At 35.7% G+C, this 16,883-nt stretch overlaps 1 protein-coding gene across 1 annotated transcript in view; it reads left to right on the top strand.

Annotated features, from left to right (window-relative positions):
- LOC140141304 (phosphatidylinositol phosphatase PTPRQ-like) overlaps positions 1 to 16,883 on the top strand; it is a 177,717-nt gene that overhangs the window by 96,506 nt on the left and 64,328 nt on the right. Inside the window, exons 5-6 of the mRNA XM_072163131.1 lie at positions 1,238 to 1,393; positions 10,034 to 10,168. Coding sequence (XP_072019232.1) covers positions 1,238 to 1,393; positions 10,034 to 10,168 — 291 coding nt within the window. The remainder of the gene's footprint in view (positions 1 to 1,237; positions 1,394 to 10,033; positions 10,169 to 16,883) is intronic.

The raw sequence follows: 16,883 nt of genomic DNA, 5'->3' as shown, positions 1-16,883 counted from the left end.
AGAGAAATGATGTTTTAAAGATCAGTGCCGAAATGCCGAAAATCGAATATTTCGACTTTTCCTTCAATATGCGAAAGTTTATACAAAACTCACAAAATTAGTGACAGGCGACAATTTGAGCACGTCTTTGAACCAAGATTAATTTCTTTTCTAGATTATCAGTGTTGCCATTTTCTTTTGGAAATCATTTATTACTGAGTCTCAAGTATAAATACCCCCCCCGTTCCAGTGGTAACATTTGCGATATTTTTGCGTAGGCCTACTGAATATTCAGCAAAACGGCTTCATGCAGATTAACAATGTCTATTAACCTTAAAATCCATTTATGAGCCTTTTTGGGGATTTTCGGACGCATTTCTAGACTTTGAAGGCGCCTACTCGGCCAATAAAGTGTTTTTTTCCAATAATTTTTCATGAGGATGACTTTTTGTAATCTTTGTTTATCATCATGATGGAAATAGAACACATTTTGTGAAGCGCGTCTCTTATTTTTACGCGAACAATGTAAAAGGAACGCGTTCATAATGACGGCCGTTACAAGGGGGCGCAGCACTAATTCACCGCCCCATAGGATAACGTGTGATTTTGGCCTACTTGAGCGCCATTTCTGGCGTCCCTGCAATACTTGGCAAAATAAATTTGGTATCAAATTAAAGCTCTGTTTCTCTAGATTCCAAAACTTTTGTCGGCATATATCGATGACCATTGACTTTTTTCGCTAATTTGCGGTGCAAAAAAAAATAGCTAAAAATATACTAAACTCACCACTCACATTTCAAAACCGGGTTTTCTCTTAATCCGCCACAGAGAATTGCTTTTGAGATCAATTGTCCAGTTTTTATCTGCATGTTATCATTAAAGACTCTTGTCGAATTCATATGAGCCGATATTGAGTGATTTAAAGTGAACATGTCGGTAGATATGGTCGCTACAATCTCATATTCACTATGGACTATATTAGCGAATTTCGTTGTTACATAAAATGCGGAGTGATTTAGTGTTGCGCCTCTTAAGAGAGTTCCTTTACTTAGTAGCATACAAGCTTGTGATGGCTTCTAAGGAAGAGTGTACTTTGGTGTAGTGGTTTTAGATGTTCTTGAACAACACACAATTACATTTTGAAGAAAGTTAATACTTAAATACTCAAATATTTTTAACAACTCTGTATTTTGAAGAAAGTAAATACTCAAATATTTTAACAACTCTTTTTTTTTTTTTTTTTTTTACCATTTTACAGTACATGGAAGGAATCATTTTGGACAAGATGGATCATTCAAGTGTTCCCCAGATGGTGATAGTCATAGTAACGGTTGTCAGGGGCAACTATTCTGTTTACCCGATCCCTATGGATGCTCATGTGCTGCAGGGTATGATGGGATTGACTGTATGGGAGGTAAGTACAGATGAATTTAAAAAAATGTCAGAAAATGATAACTGCACTTCAGTTGTATGGAGGGTTTTGTAAACCATCTAAGCATCTCACTTTACTAACCCAGGAATATCTACCCTGGAAGGATTTAGAGATCCAAAGCAATTTGTTAGATTTTATTGTGACAATTTTATATTTTACACTATTTTGGCCCATGATCGGGGTGAATCTTGGTGGAAAAGGGCTCCTTGCCCTTTTCTTTTCCTTTGCCCTCAGATTTTCTCTTTCATTTTTTTTTGTCAGAGGGGCACTTTTTTCTTTCATTTTTTGTCAGGGGAGGCACTCTGCCCCCCTTGCCACCCACTGGCTACGCTACTGTGCACAGAGTACCGCTACGGACAAATATGGTACTACTCACACTTGCAGGTCCACTGTGGAAAGCCTCACCCAGTCTCAACATCACAGTCAAATCTAGAAGAAATGGATTATAATTTCATTCTTTTTTTGCACTATAAATTGATATCCGTAGGTGACTTTATAAAATTGCTCAAATTGCACTCTGAGCCAAAGGGATATCATTGCCAATGACATAGTTGAATTGATACAAATTTGACCTCAAATTGAAGAGTATGAATTTTAGTACCCAAAATATTCAAAGGTCATTTTATTAGTGTATAAACATGTTGGGGTTTTAGAACTGTGTCCTGATGTATGAGCATAAGTTTCCAGTGATCTGCTACATTTGGATAATTTAAGCATGCATCTTATAAATTAAGTTATAGATGTTTGGATAACGAAATGAGTGCATGTAATTCTCAACTTGTGAGGTCAGTAACAATTAGGCCAGAATTGATGAGACAGAGGTGGTCTGCATAAGATATTATGCCTAATATTATATGTGACACAATCTGGTCCATAGAGGCAAGAGGCGGCAGATTTGAAACTGAGATAAAGGTAAAATATGGAGTAAAAAACAATAAAATATATAAGAAAATAGACATCAAAAAACTTCATAACTTTATAACCACGTATGCTAGACCTTTGATGTTTTCAGTATAATGATAATGTAATAATTACAGTTAAGGCCTAAAAAATTGTTTGATTGGCGTAACCCGACCGACCCTTAAAATAGGCCCGACCCTAGACTTTTTGCAAAAAATGAATAAAAAAATCAAAAAAAGAAGAAAAATATGCGATTTTCAGCTTAAAATGTGTGTAAAAAAAATTTTAAAAAAAAATGCCAACCGACCTACCCTAATTTTTTTTTCTTCTTACGCCAATCAAACAATTTTCTTTTTCAAAAATGCTTCCTTTGGCCCCCATGCACCAGATCGTGTCACATATGTGACCATCCACCACGAAGTGGTAGTAAAGTCAGCTCTAGACCATTTTCTGTTTATTGCAGATTTTGTAACAATGTACTTTCAGCTTTAGAATGACACCTCAACCAGCTTCATCTGACATCTGGAAGTGAAGTTATGGTTCATCAAAGGTCAAATTTCTTATATATTTTACATAGACATCCATATATTGTTTTTGATTGTATCTCAAAATGGTAAATGCTGACTTTACGACCAGTTTGTGGTGGATGGGCACATAATAGAGACATTGCGATTTCCAAACGTAGCCATCGGTAGTACGTTGATCTATTCAAAACCACTCTCCTGTATCGAAGCGAGGTCACGTATTTAGCTATTTTTGAAGATATTCCACGGTCGAAATCGACGTAGATACATCGTTGAAAATGCACAAAATTTGTCAATTTCACAATATATTAAAGACAGTCAAAGATAATGAACATATGAAGGAAAGTCTAATTATTATTATGATCCTTTTTTTTTTTAACAAATCATTATAATAAAAAGGTACAGCGATGTGTTAAAATGGACTAAATTTAAGCATAATATTCACACGCAGAGATTGCCCATTGAAATGTGTGTGATACTTTGCGTTAAAAAAATTACATTGCGATTTCCCATTTTGGATCCAACGTAGAATAAAAAACGCAGATGCTACGTTGAAATATGCTGATTTTACCTCATATCATGTCTAAGTCCATGCAACGCGCCCAATTTTCAGGACGAAAAAGTCTTATTTTGAAAGTAAAGTCATGATGTATGTATGAAGTGATCTTTAATCTACCAAAATATATGTTTTTGGGCAACTATAATATTTGAGGAGCACAAAAAACAATTAAGTTTAATCAGCATGTTGGTCAAAATTTTAGTCAAAATCAAAAGCGGCCTGTTTGAATCAGGCATAGACTCAGCTTACTGTTATCGGGACTGTTATATTTCCATCACTATGCCCTCTATCGACCTAGATTAGAAACTGTTAGATTAGATCAAATATTATAGTCTTTATTTTGGCTTTCTTGTTCTCCTTCGTAACGAATGAGCACAATCCAGTCTGGAACCGAGACTAGCAATATTCAACACCGTATTAACAAGACGCAAAAAGCGCACGCAAAAAACGTCACGTGCTACGTGCTGCGTTTGGAAAATCGCAATGTCTCTATTATGTATCAGATATTATGACTACCTTCTCTCATGAAGTAATTAAAAAGCATAAATAAATTTAATCAAAATGCTTATTTCATAAAATTGAAAGTAACTCATTTTGTAAGTGTTATCTCTATACATTGTTCCACTCCTTTTTTGTAATTAAGCAAAAGAATGTTTGTTTTGTGCTTTTCAGTTTTGGATCAATTTTACTGCATTTCAGGTTTTCTTATTTGAGAAATCTCAAAAAATTATATTTCTAGCAGAAAAATGATTGAACAAATTTGTTCAAAAGATTTTTTTCTTGTGTATTTTCTTCTACAAGCAATATGAAATCAATAAATCCTATGGAAATCAACTTACAATTTTCCTAAAACTAATCAGCATTAATTTGACATTAAATATTTGTGATTTGATGCATTTGTTACCATAAATCATTAAAAATATATAAGAAAACATTTTGCATTTTTGTTTTCAGGCCACCTATGGGAATAAAACTTTTTAGCCTTATATATACGTCATTACAATTACAGACACTTTGAATCCAAATTTGGCAGGTACATAGCAAAGTAATGACAGCAGCATGCAAACATGGCCGATTCCAAGCTCTCCTATTCTAAACTCTTTGGTTTTCCTTATCCAACCTCTCCAATTATTTAGTCAATATTTGCCTTTGACATTAAATGTGGCAATTAAAAACTCATCTGAATTATATCCATATGCTATAATTGAACCCTTCAAATTGACACGTCAGATTTGGATTGTAATTTTGACATGCAATGAAAGGAAGTCAGTGTTACATCATAGCGGTCAGTCAACTTGTAAGATGGCGGTCAGTTTGTAGTTTGTATCATATTTGAAAGTCCAACTGGACAAATTTTCAAGAAAATAGCAATAATAGGCCTACCCGTGAAAATGGGGGCTATTCCATTTAAAATCCACGATTTTGGATATATCTTCTACGGGGGAGGATGAATTTCGAGTGGAATGAACACATTAGGCAGCTCCACTTGAATTTCATACTTAACCTATGAGAATTCCATTTGAAATTCATGCTCCCCCTGTAGTTTATATTTTCAAAATCTTCCACAGGGGTAGTGTGGATTTTAAATGGAATAGCCCAATGTCACTGCTAGTGCAACTCAGTGGTGATATGTTTTTGCTGTACTGCAACTAGCATTCTTTACCATTTTTTCATTCTAAAATTGCAAATTAAAAAGGGTGCTTTTCCATAGACTTTACGTGCAAAATAGGGGTCACGTTTTAGGCCATAAGTCAAGTTACCTCTAGTTTTGAAATATGTATTTGATATCATCTTAATCAGAACAAAATTCTGCATAGCATATCTGAAAATGACACAACATTTTCCATCTAATTTTTGAGAAAATTAGCGCTATATAAAAAGGCCAGATTTTCCTGTGTTAACGTCCGACTGTTAACCGCGTTTTGATCTCGTGTGTTCATGCGCTCATCATCGTAAACATCACTCAAATTTTTGCATTTTATTTTCAAATTAGTAGAGACCACATTCACAAGTTCTAGTAAAACACGATTTTCAACACTAAAATTGTTAATATTGCACCGATTTTGCACCATTTGTATGCAAAGTTGGGACTATAGGTGTGATAAACTTTTGCCGGAAACCGCTTCACAGGCGGATTTAGTGGTATGAACCCTAAAAGGTTTACAGGGGCACTAATTAGGGGTCATAGAGGAGGGGGGGTGCTAATTTGGTCAAATGGGGTAATGGATAATAGTTAAATTAATAAAATTAACAAACTAGCAAACAAACAAATTATATGATAAATCAATCGATATCAATCAAACATGTTGATCAATCAATCAATCAATCAATCAATCACACAATTTAAATGATCAATCAATCAATCAATCAATCAACAAATGAACAAACAAACAAATAAATAAAAAAAACCAAAATTATATATTTAGCATTTTGTTTCCCATTCCCCTGTGGAATCAAACATATTGCATTTTAACATGTTTTATTTTATCATGATGAAAGGTCTTGCTAAAAACCTATTAATAATTTAATAAACCTATTGTGTTGATTCCATGAATCTAACAATAAAGCAAGGCAGCATTTGTACAAATATCATCTAGTAATTGGTTTGGCATTGGCCGAGATTTATAATGAAAAGATGTAAAAATTAGTGACATTTACAATTTGTATTTAGTATTTAATTCTTGACGATGTCATTTTAACAGATGTGTACATGTACATATTAGCACAAATCTACATATAAAATTACATGTTTAATATGCACCATGCAGTGACAATAATGGGACTAATTAAAATTGGCTGTGTCAAAATTTGATGTTGAGGATTTAGTTAACTCCATGAGAACTACCTGCTGATTGGCCAAAAAGAAGTTTTCATTATCAAATGGCCCAATCAGCAACATTGTTAGAATAATTTCACCTGATGCAAAAAAATTGGGTGAATTATTTGCAAAGCTCCATTCTGATTGGTGATTAAAGTGAAAATATCATGTAATTAACCAATCAGAGGCAATGTTAGATCGGCAGGTAGTGCTCAGTGGGTTAAGGGAACGAATAGCCATGTTTGCACAGTATTTTTTGTGGGACATGAGAGCACATCAGACATACCTAAAAATTTGATGTCTTTTTTGATGAAAATGATGGGTGGCTTTTCCTCCCAGCTGCATACACTTTAAGTACATACATGTATCATTAGATTTATATAGTTTACTTCGAGGGCTGTTAAATATCAAAAATCAAAAACATTTTTAACAACTTGCCATAAAATTTGAATTATATCACAAATTTCAAAAAATCAAATTATTTGATATCAGAAGGACATTCCTCATATTTAGAATGCAATTTGATATGTCTGATGTGTTCTCATGTCCCACAAAAATACTGTGCAAACATTGCTATCTGATCCCTTAACCCTAACCCGCCTGAATACTACAAAATACTACTTGATATATGCGCTGTTTGTGCATGCATCCCACGTTGTGTGATGACGCAATCGCCCTAAGTGATATATAGGCACGGTTTCGCTGGCCAGCGAAGCCCAAGACCCGTGGCAAAGTGTCGCCGACCGAGTGCTTGGCATGCGAGGGGTCTCGGGTTCGAATCCCACCCAGAGCAAACAACTTCTTTCCTTCTTTTCTCTCTTTATTCTTTCCTTCTTTCCCTTCCGTCGCCAAAAAGCCCTTAGGGGTTAGGGTTAGGTTACCACTATCGAAACTCAGTATAGGCTTCCTTAACCCTAACCCGCCTGAATACTACAAAATACTACTTGATATATGCGCTGTTCGTGCATGCATCCCACGTGGTGTGATGACGCTTAATCGCCCTAAGTGATATATAGGCACGGTTTCGCTGGCCAGCGAAGCCCAAGACCCGTGGCAAAGTGTCGCCGACTGAGTGCTTGGCATGCGAGGGGTCTCGGGTTCGAATCCCACCCAGAGCAAACAACTTCTTTCCTTCTTTTCTCTCTTTATTCTTTCCTTCTTTCCCTTCCCATCGCCGAAAAGCCCTTAGGGGGTTAGGGTTAAGAGTAAAATAGATCATGTAATAGTATAATCGTCAAGAGTTGTCTTTTATCACTGACGAATAAAAGCGATATCAACATGATGGCACCATCTTGTTTTTGCATTGCTTTACTAGTATAGTTCTACTCATTCCTAGTTCATATTGCCAGCTTCCCAGCAAACATAAATGGGCATTTCCACGGTAACACGCGTTACACTTTAGTGCATCCACCTTTGTTTTGCAGTCTCTAGTTAAAATAGTATTTTGAATTTTGTATCCATCTTTTGTATTTTAACACCTACCACCTAAGGCTTAATTCTCATGTTCACACAAAGGTGAAAGATCAACTCATGTGAATGAGGTAGTTCTGCGAATGTCGGTAACACGCATTACACTCGGTGGACAAGCAAAAAAACCCACAAACTTATTCTCAACTTTGTCCTCAAACTAACAAGTCTGCAAAAAAAAACCTTTTTACTGTAATCAAGTATTGTGCTGAGGTTTATTATAATTTATTTATAACAACAGTGCAGGTTAAACTTTTTTAGTAAATAGTAAAAGAGTCGGTAACACGCGTTACGGTAACACGCATTACACTTTGTCTGGCCAAATAAGACTAACATAATAATACATCTTTCAACATTTCCAAACATTGATGATACACTACTTCAGTTGTAAAGTAAAAACATGCTGAAATTATTAACCAATCCCAGTTAACATCATTTCAGTTGATAAAAAAAGTATAGTTTAGACCCAATACCAATTTTTCTTTCTTACAACATGTTACAGGTCATGGAATTTGTAGTGTCCCCAATTATTTTCTACCACTGGTTCCCAAGTTCCCTAATTATCTTCTCCCTACAATAAAATGTGATGTCTTTTTCACTTGGCCACTTCCAATTCTTTCCAGCACTATGCATTACTGAAATTAAAAAGTCATCTTCGTCCCCTTCTTCCAACACTTCACCAGGGAAATATGCTCCATCATATTCAACAAGAAACCAGCTTCCGACATATATTTTGTCATGATTTACACTAGTGTTAGATTGTCTCAAGGTATCTTTCTGTGACTCATCAGTTGAGCAATCTGGTACATCTTCTGGAAGAGGCTCCACTCCATCAATACTCTCCATACTACATCATCAACATCCTCATCTTGGTCTGCGGCTTCTGTGGTGATGGATGCCACTGCTTGGCCATCCACAATCTCTATGAAATGCATGCCCTCAACATGCATAGTTGGCAGTGGTGATACAAACCCACCCTTTTTATTTTATATCCTTTATACCAAAACTCCGAAACCCACCTTTTCTAAGCGTGATTACTGATCATAGATAAGTGGTTATGGTGGTCCAGGCGGTGCAGATTTGCATCCAAAGAGAATTACATAAATTTTAAATGGCCAAACAGAATGGAATTTCAATATTTCTTTTGTTTCATTTAGTGTCATTCAATTGGAAGTTACAGTAAGCTTTGAAATTGCAATTGTTGATTTCTAAACCCACCCTTTTTATCAGTGACCACGCTTTATATTTGGGCAAGCATTTTAACCAGACATTTTTCAAACCCACCCTTTTAAGCATTTTGTGGACCCTTCAAACCCACCCTTTCTATAAAAAAGCATGGGTTACCAACAGTGAATAGGATGTTAATGCACTGTAACACCACCCTCAATTCAAATTACAATGGTAAAAGTGGGCTTTACAGTCATTGTTAGCATTGTATGGAATATGGTAATACGCGTTTCAGTGGTAACACGCATTACAAGTAACACGCGTTACAGTTTTTGACAGCGCACTGTGAAGTAGTGGATAGGAATTTATTGCATTGTGCATGGCTTTTACATAAGGCCTTACTAGGAGAAGGAAAATTCTAAGTGGTATTAATGGAAACCATATATTAAGCAAAATAAATTTATAATAGTCTGTTTCGGTAACACGCGTTACATGAGGCTGAGAATAACCTTCAACCATGCACTGACACAAGCGTATGATGGGTTATATTAACATTTTACTTCTGGATTCTCAAAGACCAATTGCCATACTTATTTAATCCAAACATATTTTTTAAATTAGATGGAATCTAATACTTTTTTTACAGCCAATTGCTAAAATCATAAAAAGTGAAACATTTTTTTCCTTTAAATCGCACAATAAGTAAAAACACCTTTTTTCAAAGTAAACAATAACCATTTTTAAAAATAAAACATTTTTAAAACATTTTATATAAAAAACACTACAACATCATTTTTTTAAGATGTTGTCAAAATGTTATCACAAAATAATTTTTGGTAAACATTTGTGCAAAATAATTCGTCATCGTTTCATTACATTCTGTTAAAATACAGGCCTTCAAATTGAAGGCCTGTGGTTAAAATGTTTTGCAGTAAGTTTTAAACAATGTTTTCTTTCTAAATTTTATTAAAACATTTTATACCCTTTACATAAACTCAGTGCATTTAAATTTTTTTCTGGAAGGTTATAATGCATTGTGCTCAATACTGAAATTCACAGGGCTCGAAATAAGGAGGGCCCAAGGCCCTCGGCCCCCGAAAATCAGTGAGTGACTCTTCCCTCATCTCTACCCAAAGATAATTTATAATGTTTAAATGTTTTAATTTGTTTTCTTTGTTTTGTTACAGACTGTCCAGATGGCACCTATGGACCTATGTGTAGTCAGCAATGTCATTGTGCTAATGGAGCAGTTTGCAGGAAGGACACAGGAGAATGCCCATCTGGATCCTGTGCACCAGGATATACTGGGATTAATTGTCAAAGTAAGTCTTGTTTGCCCTCAAACAAACAAACAAACAAACAAACAAACAAACAAACAAATGTGAGTGATAGTGCACTATATGCCAAGTCAACAAGACCTCTGCAGTCTCACTTCATAGATTGTGGCTAATCACCATGATCATTGTCCCCCAAACCACTCCATAAAACATTAACTCTAACACTGCCAGGTACTACAATACTACTCGATATATGTACTGTTTGTGCATGCATCCCACCAGATGTGATGACACAATCGCCCTTAGTGATATATAGGCACGCTTTTGCTGGCCAGGTCAATGCAAGACCTGTGGCTAAGTGCCGCCAACCTAGTGCTTGGCATGCGAGGGGTCTCGGGTTCGAATCCCACCCAGAGCAAACAACTTCTTTCTTTGTTTTCTCTCTTTATTCCTTCCTTCTTTCCCTTCCTGTTGCCAAAAAGCCCTTGGGGCATTAGGGTTCGGCAACAAATCAGAGACTTACAGCTAAGAAGTGTACATCTTAGACAACCCACAATAAACCGTCACAGCCAGAATCAGTTCACCCATATTTCATACAGGTATACTAGGATGATAAACAGCAGCTTCTTTGTCCAAGAGAATTTCAAGTCAGGTCAAATTTGTTTCTACAACAGTAGTCTAAGGTCACTCTGGGTGCTCAAACTTGTTTCATGACATACCAGAGTATACACAAATCCGACGTTACACATTCCTAAACCTCACTGTCGGCCATAGTTCCACACATTTTATGCGACGCCAGTATCACAGGCGTGCAGCGTTTACTGCTCCCGTGACGCGGCAAAAGTGCTACGTGCTCCGATGCGCTCGCGATAGTAGGCGTCTTGGATCGCAATCCAAACGAACTAAGCTAGTTTGGTGCGAATGGCCACCAGCTATGGCCGACTTAATTTTGACCATCACTTCTTGCAAAGTTGCACTAACTTGATTCTAGGTACCTTGCTGTCAGAGGAGTCGGGTCCAATTTACTTTGAAAGAGACTTGGGATCTCTTGGGTATGCTGATGGAGGAGATGTGTACTCCGCCTGTGAAACAGGCGTGTAACAAGGTGGTAAAAAAATTGGATGCCAAAAGTTACGCGAAGCTGCAAAAACGTGTATAAAAGTGCAAAAAATGCAAAAAAAAAAAAAAAAGTGCTAAAAAGTGGAGCGTCCACCTAAAGGCACCCCGCTTGCGACATGCCTGCAGTGAATAAAGGCATGAACCTTTACTTCACGTACTTTGCTCTCATTATCTTGTCGCAGTCATTGGTACAAAGTCGGTCTTTAGAAGAAAGGAACTCGCCTCAGGGTACTGGTGTGTTTGAGTTCAAACTCAACTGATCAAATAAGTTATTAAATTCACTAAATATTAACACGATCAATCATACTGAATCCTTTGAATCATATTCCTCTAAAACTAATACCAATTAAAGCTATTTTTGATTATCAAAATAACACTATTTTCCCATTGGGAATTCATTGTATACCATATAATGCAATATTTACACACCCCAACTCCCAGGCTGTACTTCACACACCATAGTCCAACTGTGTCAAAGTGTGGGGTTACTCAGTGTCAATGGCTATTGCCTTATCCTGGCTTATGCCACCGGCCCAAATGAGCATGATTAGCCGCAAGCTCCAAGAAGTCTGCTCATACAATGGATGCCTTTGTCAGAAGGAATCTAAAATTCTTTTCTCTTTGTACCTATATTAAGGCTGAGAGCCAAATCGTTCGCTCAAGTTTGAGGAGTGACCTCTTGTTTACTTTCTTCCCACCTTCCTCTTTTGCACCAGACCCTTGGTCATGCATGGGAAATAGTGAGATGAAAGTTAAACATATACTTTCTTTAAATTTGTGAACTTATGGATTGTTTTATCCTTTTTTCTTCTTTTTTTCATCTGAATATTGATTATTTTATTGAAAGGGACAAGGCACAAAAAAGCGCAGTGATTTATAGTGTGCTACGCACAGGCACAATGCCTAGACGTTGATCCACAAGCCTCAGCACACTTTACAGGTTGTCGTTGATCAATACGGCCCCACATCATTCCATAAACCATTTAACAACAACACAGGGACTTTGCTACTTCAAGAGCGCACACCATAGACATTCCACAAATGGCAATCACTCTCCCTGAGTTTTGTACGGGTTACAACAAGACAATTAGCAGTAAGTTCCTTGTCCAGGGGAATTTCAAGCAACTCAATTTTTCCACAAGAGCGTACTTTACCACCGCCAGGGTTCGAACCCGCAACCTCTCGCACCATAGTCGAATGCCTTATCGATTGAGCTAACTTGACTGCTGCAAAGTGGAGATGCAGGATATGTATCAGTGGAGGGTTGCAAGAAAAGTTCCTTCTGTGTCACCACTGAATGGCTTGAAACTTTTAAATGCATCAAAACTTCTCACAATTTTGTTGTAATTTGTCATTTTTGTTCTGCAGCTGCATCCAGGGGTTGTTGGGCACAAAGACGATAAGCACCCAATTTATTATTGCGTATTTAGATAAAACAGTCTTAACCGGAGCTCAAATTAAAATTTGGTTTTGCTTAAAATTGTTAGCATTCTTAGGTAATTACAGGTGAAAGCATGCCAAAAGTTAAATAAATAGAGGCTTTGTTCTTGAAATAGAAGTCTTTATAAAAGTCTGTACATTATTGGCTTCTGTAGAGTTGAGGTTTCTGGCCATTCATCAGGATTTGCAAATAACTTAGCCAAGTTTTTTGTTAATGGTCATTTTATTTAAGCAGAGTGGGCAGCATGGGGTGGCGCGATTAGAAATATTTTCCAGATTGTTCCTCTATTGTTGACTAGTGAAGTACAAGTTTCAGAAGTATTTGGTGGTTTTGTAAGCATTCAGTAGAGTTTTGTAAACAAGCTTGGCAACTATTATTTGGAAAGTTTTCTACATTTTTTACTCTCAAAAGTATGTGTGAGCGCCAATTAGCGAGTTTGCTGGAAGCCATTTTGTTTTGTTTGAGTTGAAGTTGTGGTTTGGACTAGATGGCAGTCTAATTGGTGACCAATCACTCCAAATTAACAACGATTGGTTCAACAAACTTGAGGCAAGCATGAAACATAGCTACATGTTCACAATCCAAGCCTATTTTCCAAAAGATCAAATGAAATAATAATCAAGATGGGGGAAAAAGAAAAGAAGAAAATTGCAAAAATTGGTAGAAAAATGGAAAATGGTGAAGTATAATTAATTTATAATGTGTTAAAGATCTTCCTCAAAAATAACTTTTAATTCAGTGGTCATGAACACACAATAGCTGTTGGACCAAGCCAGGGGAGATTTTCCATCATTTTTGCACTTGCAGACAATTTTCAAACTGGTACTCCATGTTCCCAGAAAGAACAGACTTTCTCTATGGTCTGGCATGAAACAAGTCAACTGAAATATGTAACTTTGTGATCAAATAATATAAATGGGCTCTTCCACTTGCAACACATACACCCCCATACAAACATGACCTAAATCTCCCCCCTCCCTGGAGTATGAATTTCAAATGGGGTTACCTGAAATGGGCAATACCATTTGAAATCTAATTTAAGATCAAGGTCATGTCTTCTATAGGGGGTGTATGGATTTCAACTGGAATAGCCCAGTTGGTTCAAGAAACTGGAGCCAAGCTTGATACAAGACAAGTTCAGCTAAATATGAAGATGCATTGTATTATAAAAATCAAATATTTACAAAGATTGCCTTGCCAAATTGGCTAAAATATTGCTAGTATGCTATGTGCATTAATTTGAAGCTTTTAGCGTTTTAAAAACATGTAACCATGGTTTCACATCTTTTACGTACTCTTCTTAGATGATTGTCAATATAAATGGACCATGTTCTGAGTATGAATGATGCGTAAATGTAGGTAGGATTTAATTAAGTATATATCAATGTCATAGAATTCAGAGAATTTCACTCCAAAACTAAGTTACAGAAACCTATGGTACTAACAAATATTAGCATAATTATAGATGTATGGGTTGAACGCAAAAGATGTGGGTTTTATTAATACAGCCCGATCTTGTAAAATGACTAAAAGAACTGAATAAGGTAACACAGTGCTAACATTCAGTGAATGAAATAGTATACATTTTTAATACTTTATGGTTAGAGGGGAGATTCTGGGTGATAGGCCCGTAGCCAGAACAGAGGGAAAACAGTTTGATCCAATTCCCTGATAATAAACCATAGTATTTGTTTTATTACACCTCTTACATATTTATGTGCTAATGGTGCCAATTATTCATTTACCTTAATTAATTCAAATGAATACATGATAACTTGCCATTCTCCATTGACCCAACATTCCAAAATCAAGTTCTAAGTTACAGCTAAAAAAGATTCATTTTTAGAAAGAATCATCGCTGTGAAAATATTAAGTTCAATAGGGTTCTGACATGCATTTTAATTCCGGCGCCAAACTTTGATGCCAGGATTGAGGCTGTAGGGAACTAGCAGAAAATGTTAATTAGTTGATGGAAGCTGAATGTATTTTTGTTGTGTCATATGCAATTGACCAATCAATTGACACCATTAACTCATAAATATGTAAGAGGTGTGACAATATGAAATTAATATTAAAATGAATGAATGAACAAACAAATGAAGGAACAAACAGACAGACAAATGAAGGAACAAACTAACAAGCAAGTGAATGAAGAAAGCATTAAGGGTACTACACCCTGTCCAATTTTGTGGTTATTTTTGGATTTTCTCAAAATCATAGCGTATTAGTGACAAGTAAGATATGTATATTATAGGGGCAAGGACTACAACTACTGCACTGGAAATTTTATTTCAGCACAGACAACAGTTGTGGAGTTACAGTCAAAAATGAGGGAAAACCAATTTTTGATCAATAAATCAATAACTACTTGTCTTGAGTTGCTGAATTTTCAGTGCAGTAGTTGTAGTCCTTGCCCCTATAATATACATATCTTACTTGTTACCAATTCGCTATAATTTTTGAGAAAAATGCAAAAATATTCACAAAATTGGACAGGGGTGTAGTACCCCCTTAAGTAAAGCAAAGCATGGAAAGATCACAGTTAGGCCAGGTAAAATAAATAACATGTATATTGTCCCCGCCATCACCGATTTTTGGAGATTTTCAAATGTTTTTGTTATTTTTCATATTTGCTCCCTTAATTTGTTTTTAAAATTGTTGTGATGAAAAGATGAAATGAAGAGTAAATTTGTAAAAAATTAACAAATGATAAGGGTCACCAAATTTCGAGGAAGTTTATTTTACTTCCCCTTATGGATCTTTTCATGATTAATGTGCCTTTCATTAATAAATTTTTACAAAATTCTTTAATGAATTTAAAGGCATTAGCTCTACTGACCTCTCAAAATAAAATTGACCATTCTGATTAAATTACTCGATCCATCAGCTGATTCCACCCATGAATGCATCTTCCAATATAATATTCTATATTTCCATAAAAATCATTCAGAATTAATTTTCAATATGTTGCTACAAAATCACCAGAGCATGGTCTAAGATGAACAGAAATAATGAAGATTTGGTATGTGGTTGGACAAAAATGACTTGTAAAGAAATATTTTGATCATATGGAGATCTTAATCATAACACTGATATTTTTAATAATTATCTTATATATTGCCTATCTCAAAGCAAAATTAAGAAAACCCCATCTACTACACATCTAGCAGATCTGAAACTTTTCAGCCTTGTAGCTGATTTCAGCTTTTTTGTTGCTCAAATTTACATATTTCGGTCGATCCTTCATGTAATTATTTCGTGTAATCTAATCCTAACTCTAACCCTAATCCTAACCCTAACCCTAACCCTAAGCCTAAGCCTAAGCCTAATCCTAATCCTAATCATAACCCTAATCCTAACCCTAACCCTAATCCTAACCCTAATCCTAACCCTAAACTAACCCTAACTCTAACCCTAACCCTAACCCTAATTTTGTGTAAAATTACATGAAGGAATAACCCATATTTCCTTCAAATTTCATCTGAATTTAAGCTATTTTACACCAATGTCATGCTGTTTTTCAGCTTATTTGAGCATCTTCAGCTTTTTTCACTGAAGGTCATTTTCAGGTCTAATCTAGTATAAAAATATACAATATGCAGAATTTCTTTTATTATTATCAATATTACTGCATTTTTTGCTCTTTCATTTTTTTGTCCACTCTGAGGACAGCTTTTTTTCAGAAAAAGAAAGAAGAAAACTAACAACAACAACATCATCAACAAAACTAATACAATGATCTTAAACGTTAGTAAAAAGATAAATAAATTTGACAAGTTGTGATTTTTAACTGCCTGTTGCCTGTGATTTTGTGGAATAATTTTTGTTTCATTTCCAATTGTTCATACATTTCTTTGTCTATTTGACCTCTTGCGTGTAGGTTTCAACTTCAATTTTTTATCAAATTTCAAGAAACTTGAATGATATTAAAAGCTTTCCAGGCTACAATCCGCCATTAACCTATATTTACTAATTAATGGAGTATTTTTTTCGGTCAAGGTTGCCATGGTAACGATAGTACCAGTTACCCAAGCCATATCACTGTTACTCAAGCGTAGAGGGTAGCAGTGCGTTTACTCGAAGTGGCTGAATGACCACTATGGACAACAGAGATGATTGTTCATTTCATTTATTCATTCATTTATTTTATTTCCATCTAATAATTAAAAACATAAACTCATCAACATAATTATAAATTTG

Source organism: Amphiura filiformis, chromosome 19 (genome assembly GCF_039555335.1).
Source record: "Amphiura filiformis chromosome 19, Afil_fr2py, whole genome shotgun sequence".
Taxonomy (NCBI): domain Eukaryota; kingdom Metazoa; phylum Echinodermata; class Ophiuroidea; order Amphilepidida; family Amphiuridae; genus Amphiura; species Amphiura filiformis.
This window is presented reverse-complemented; position numbering and strand designations above follow the sequence as displayed.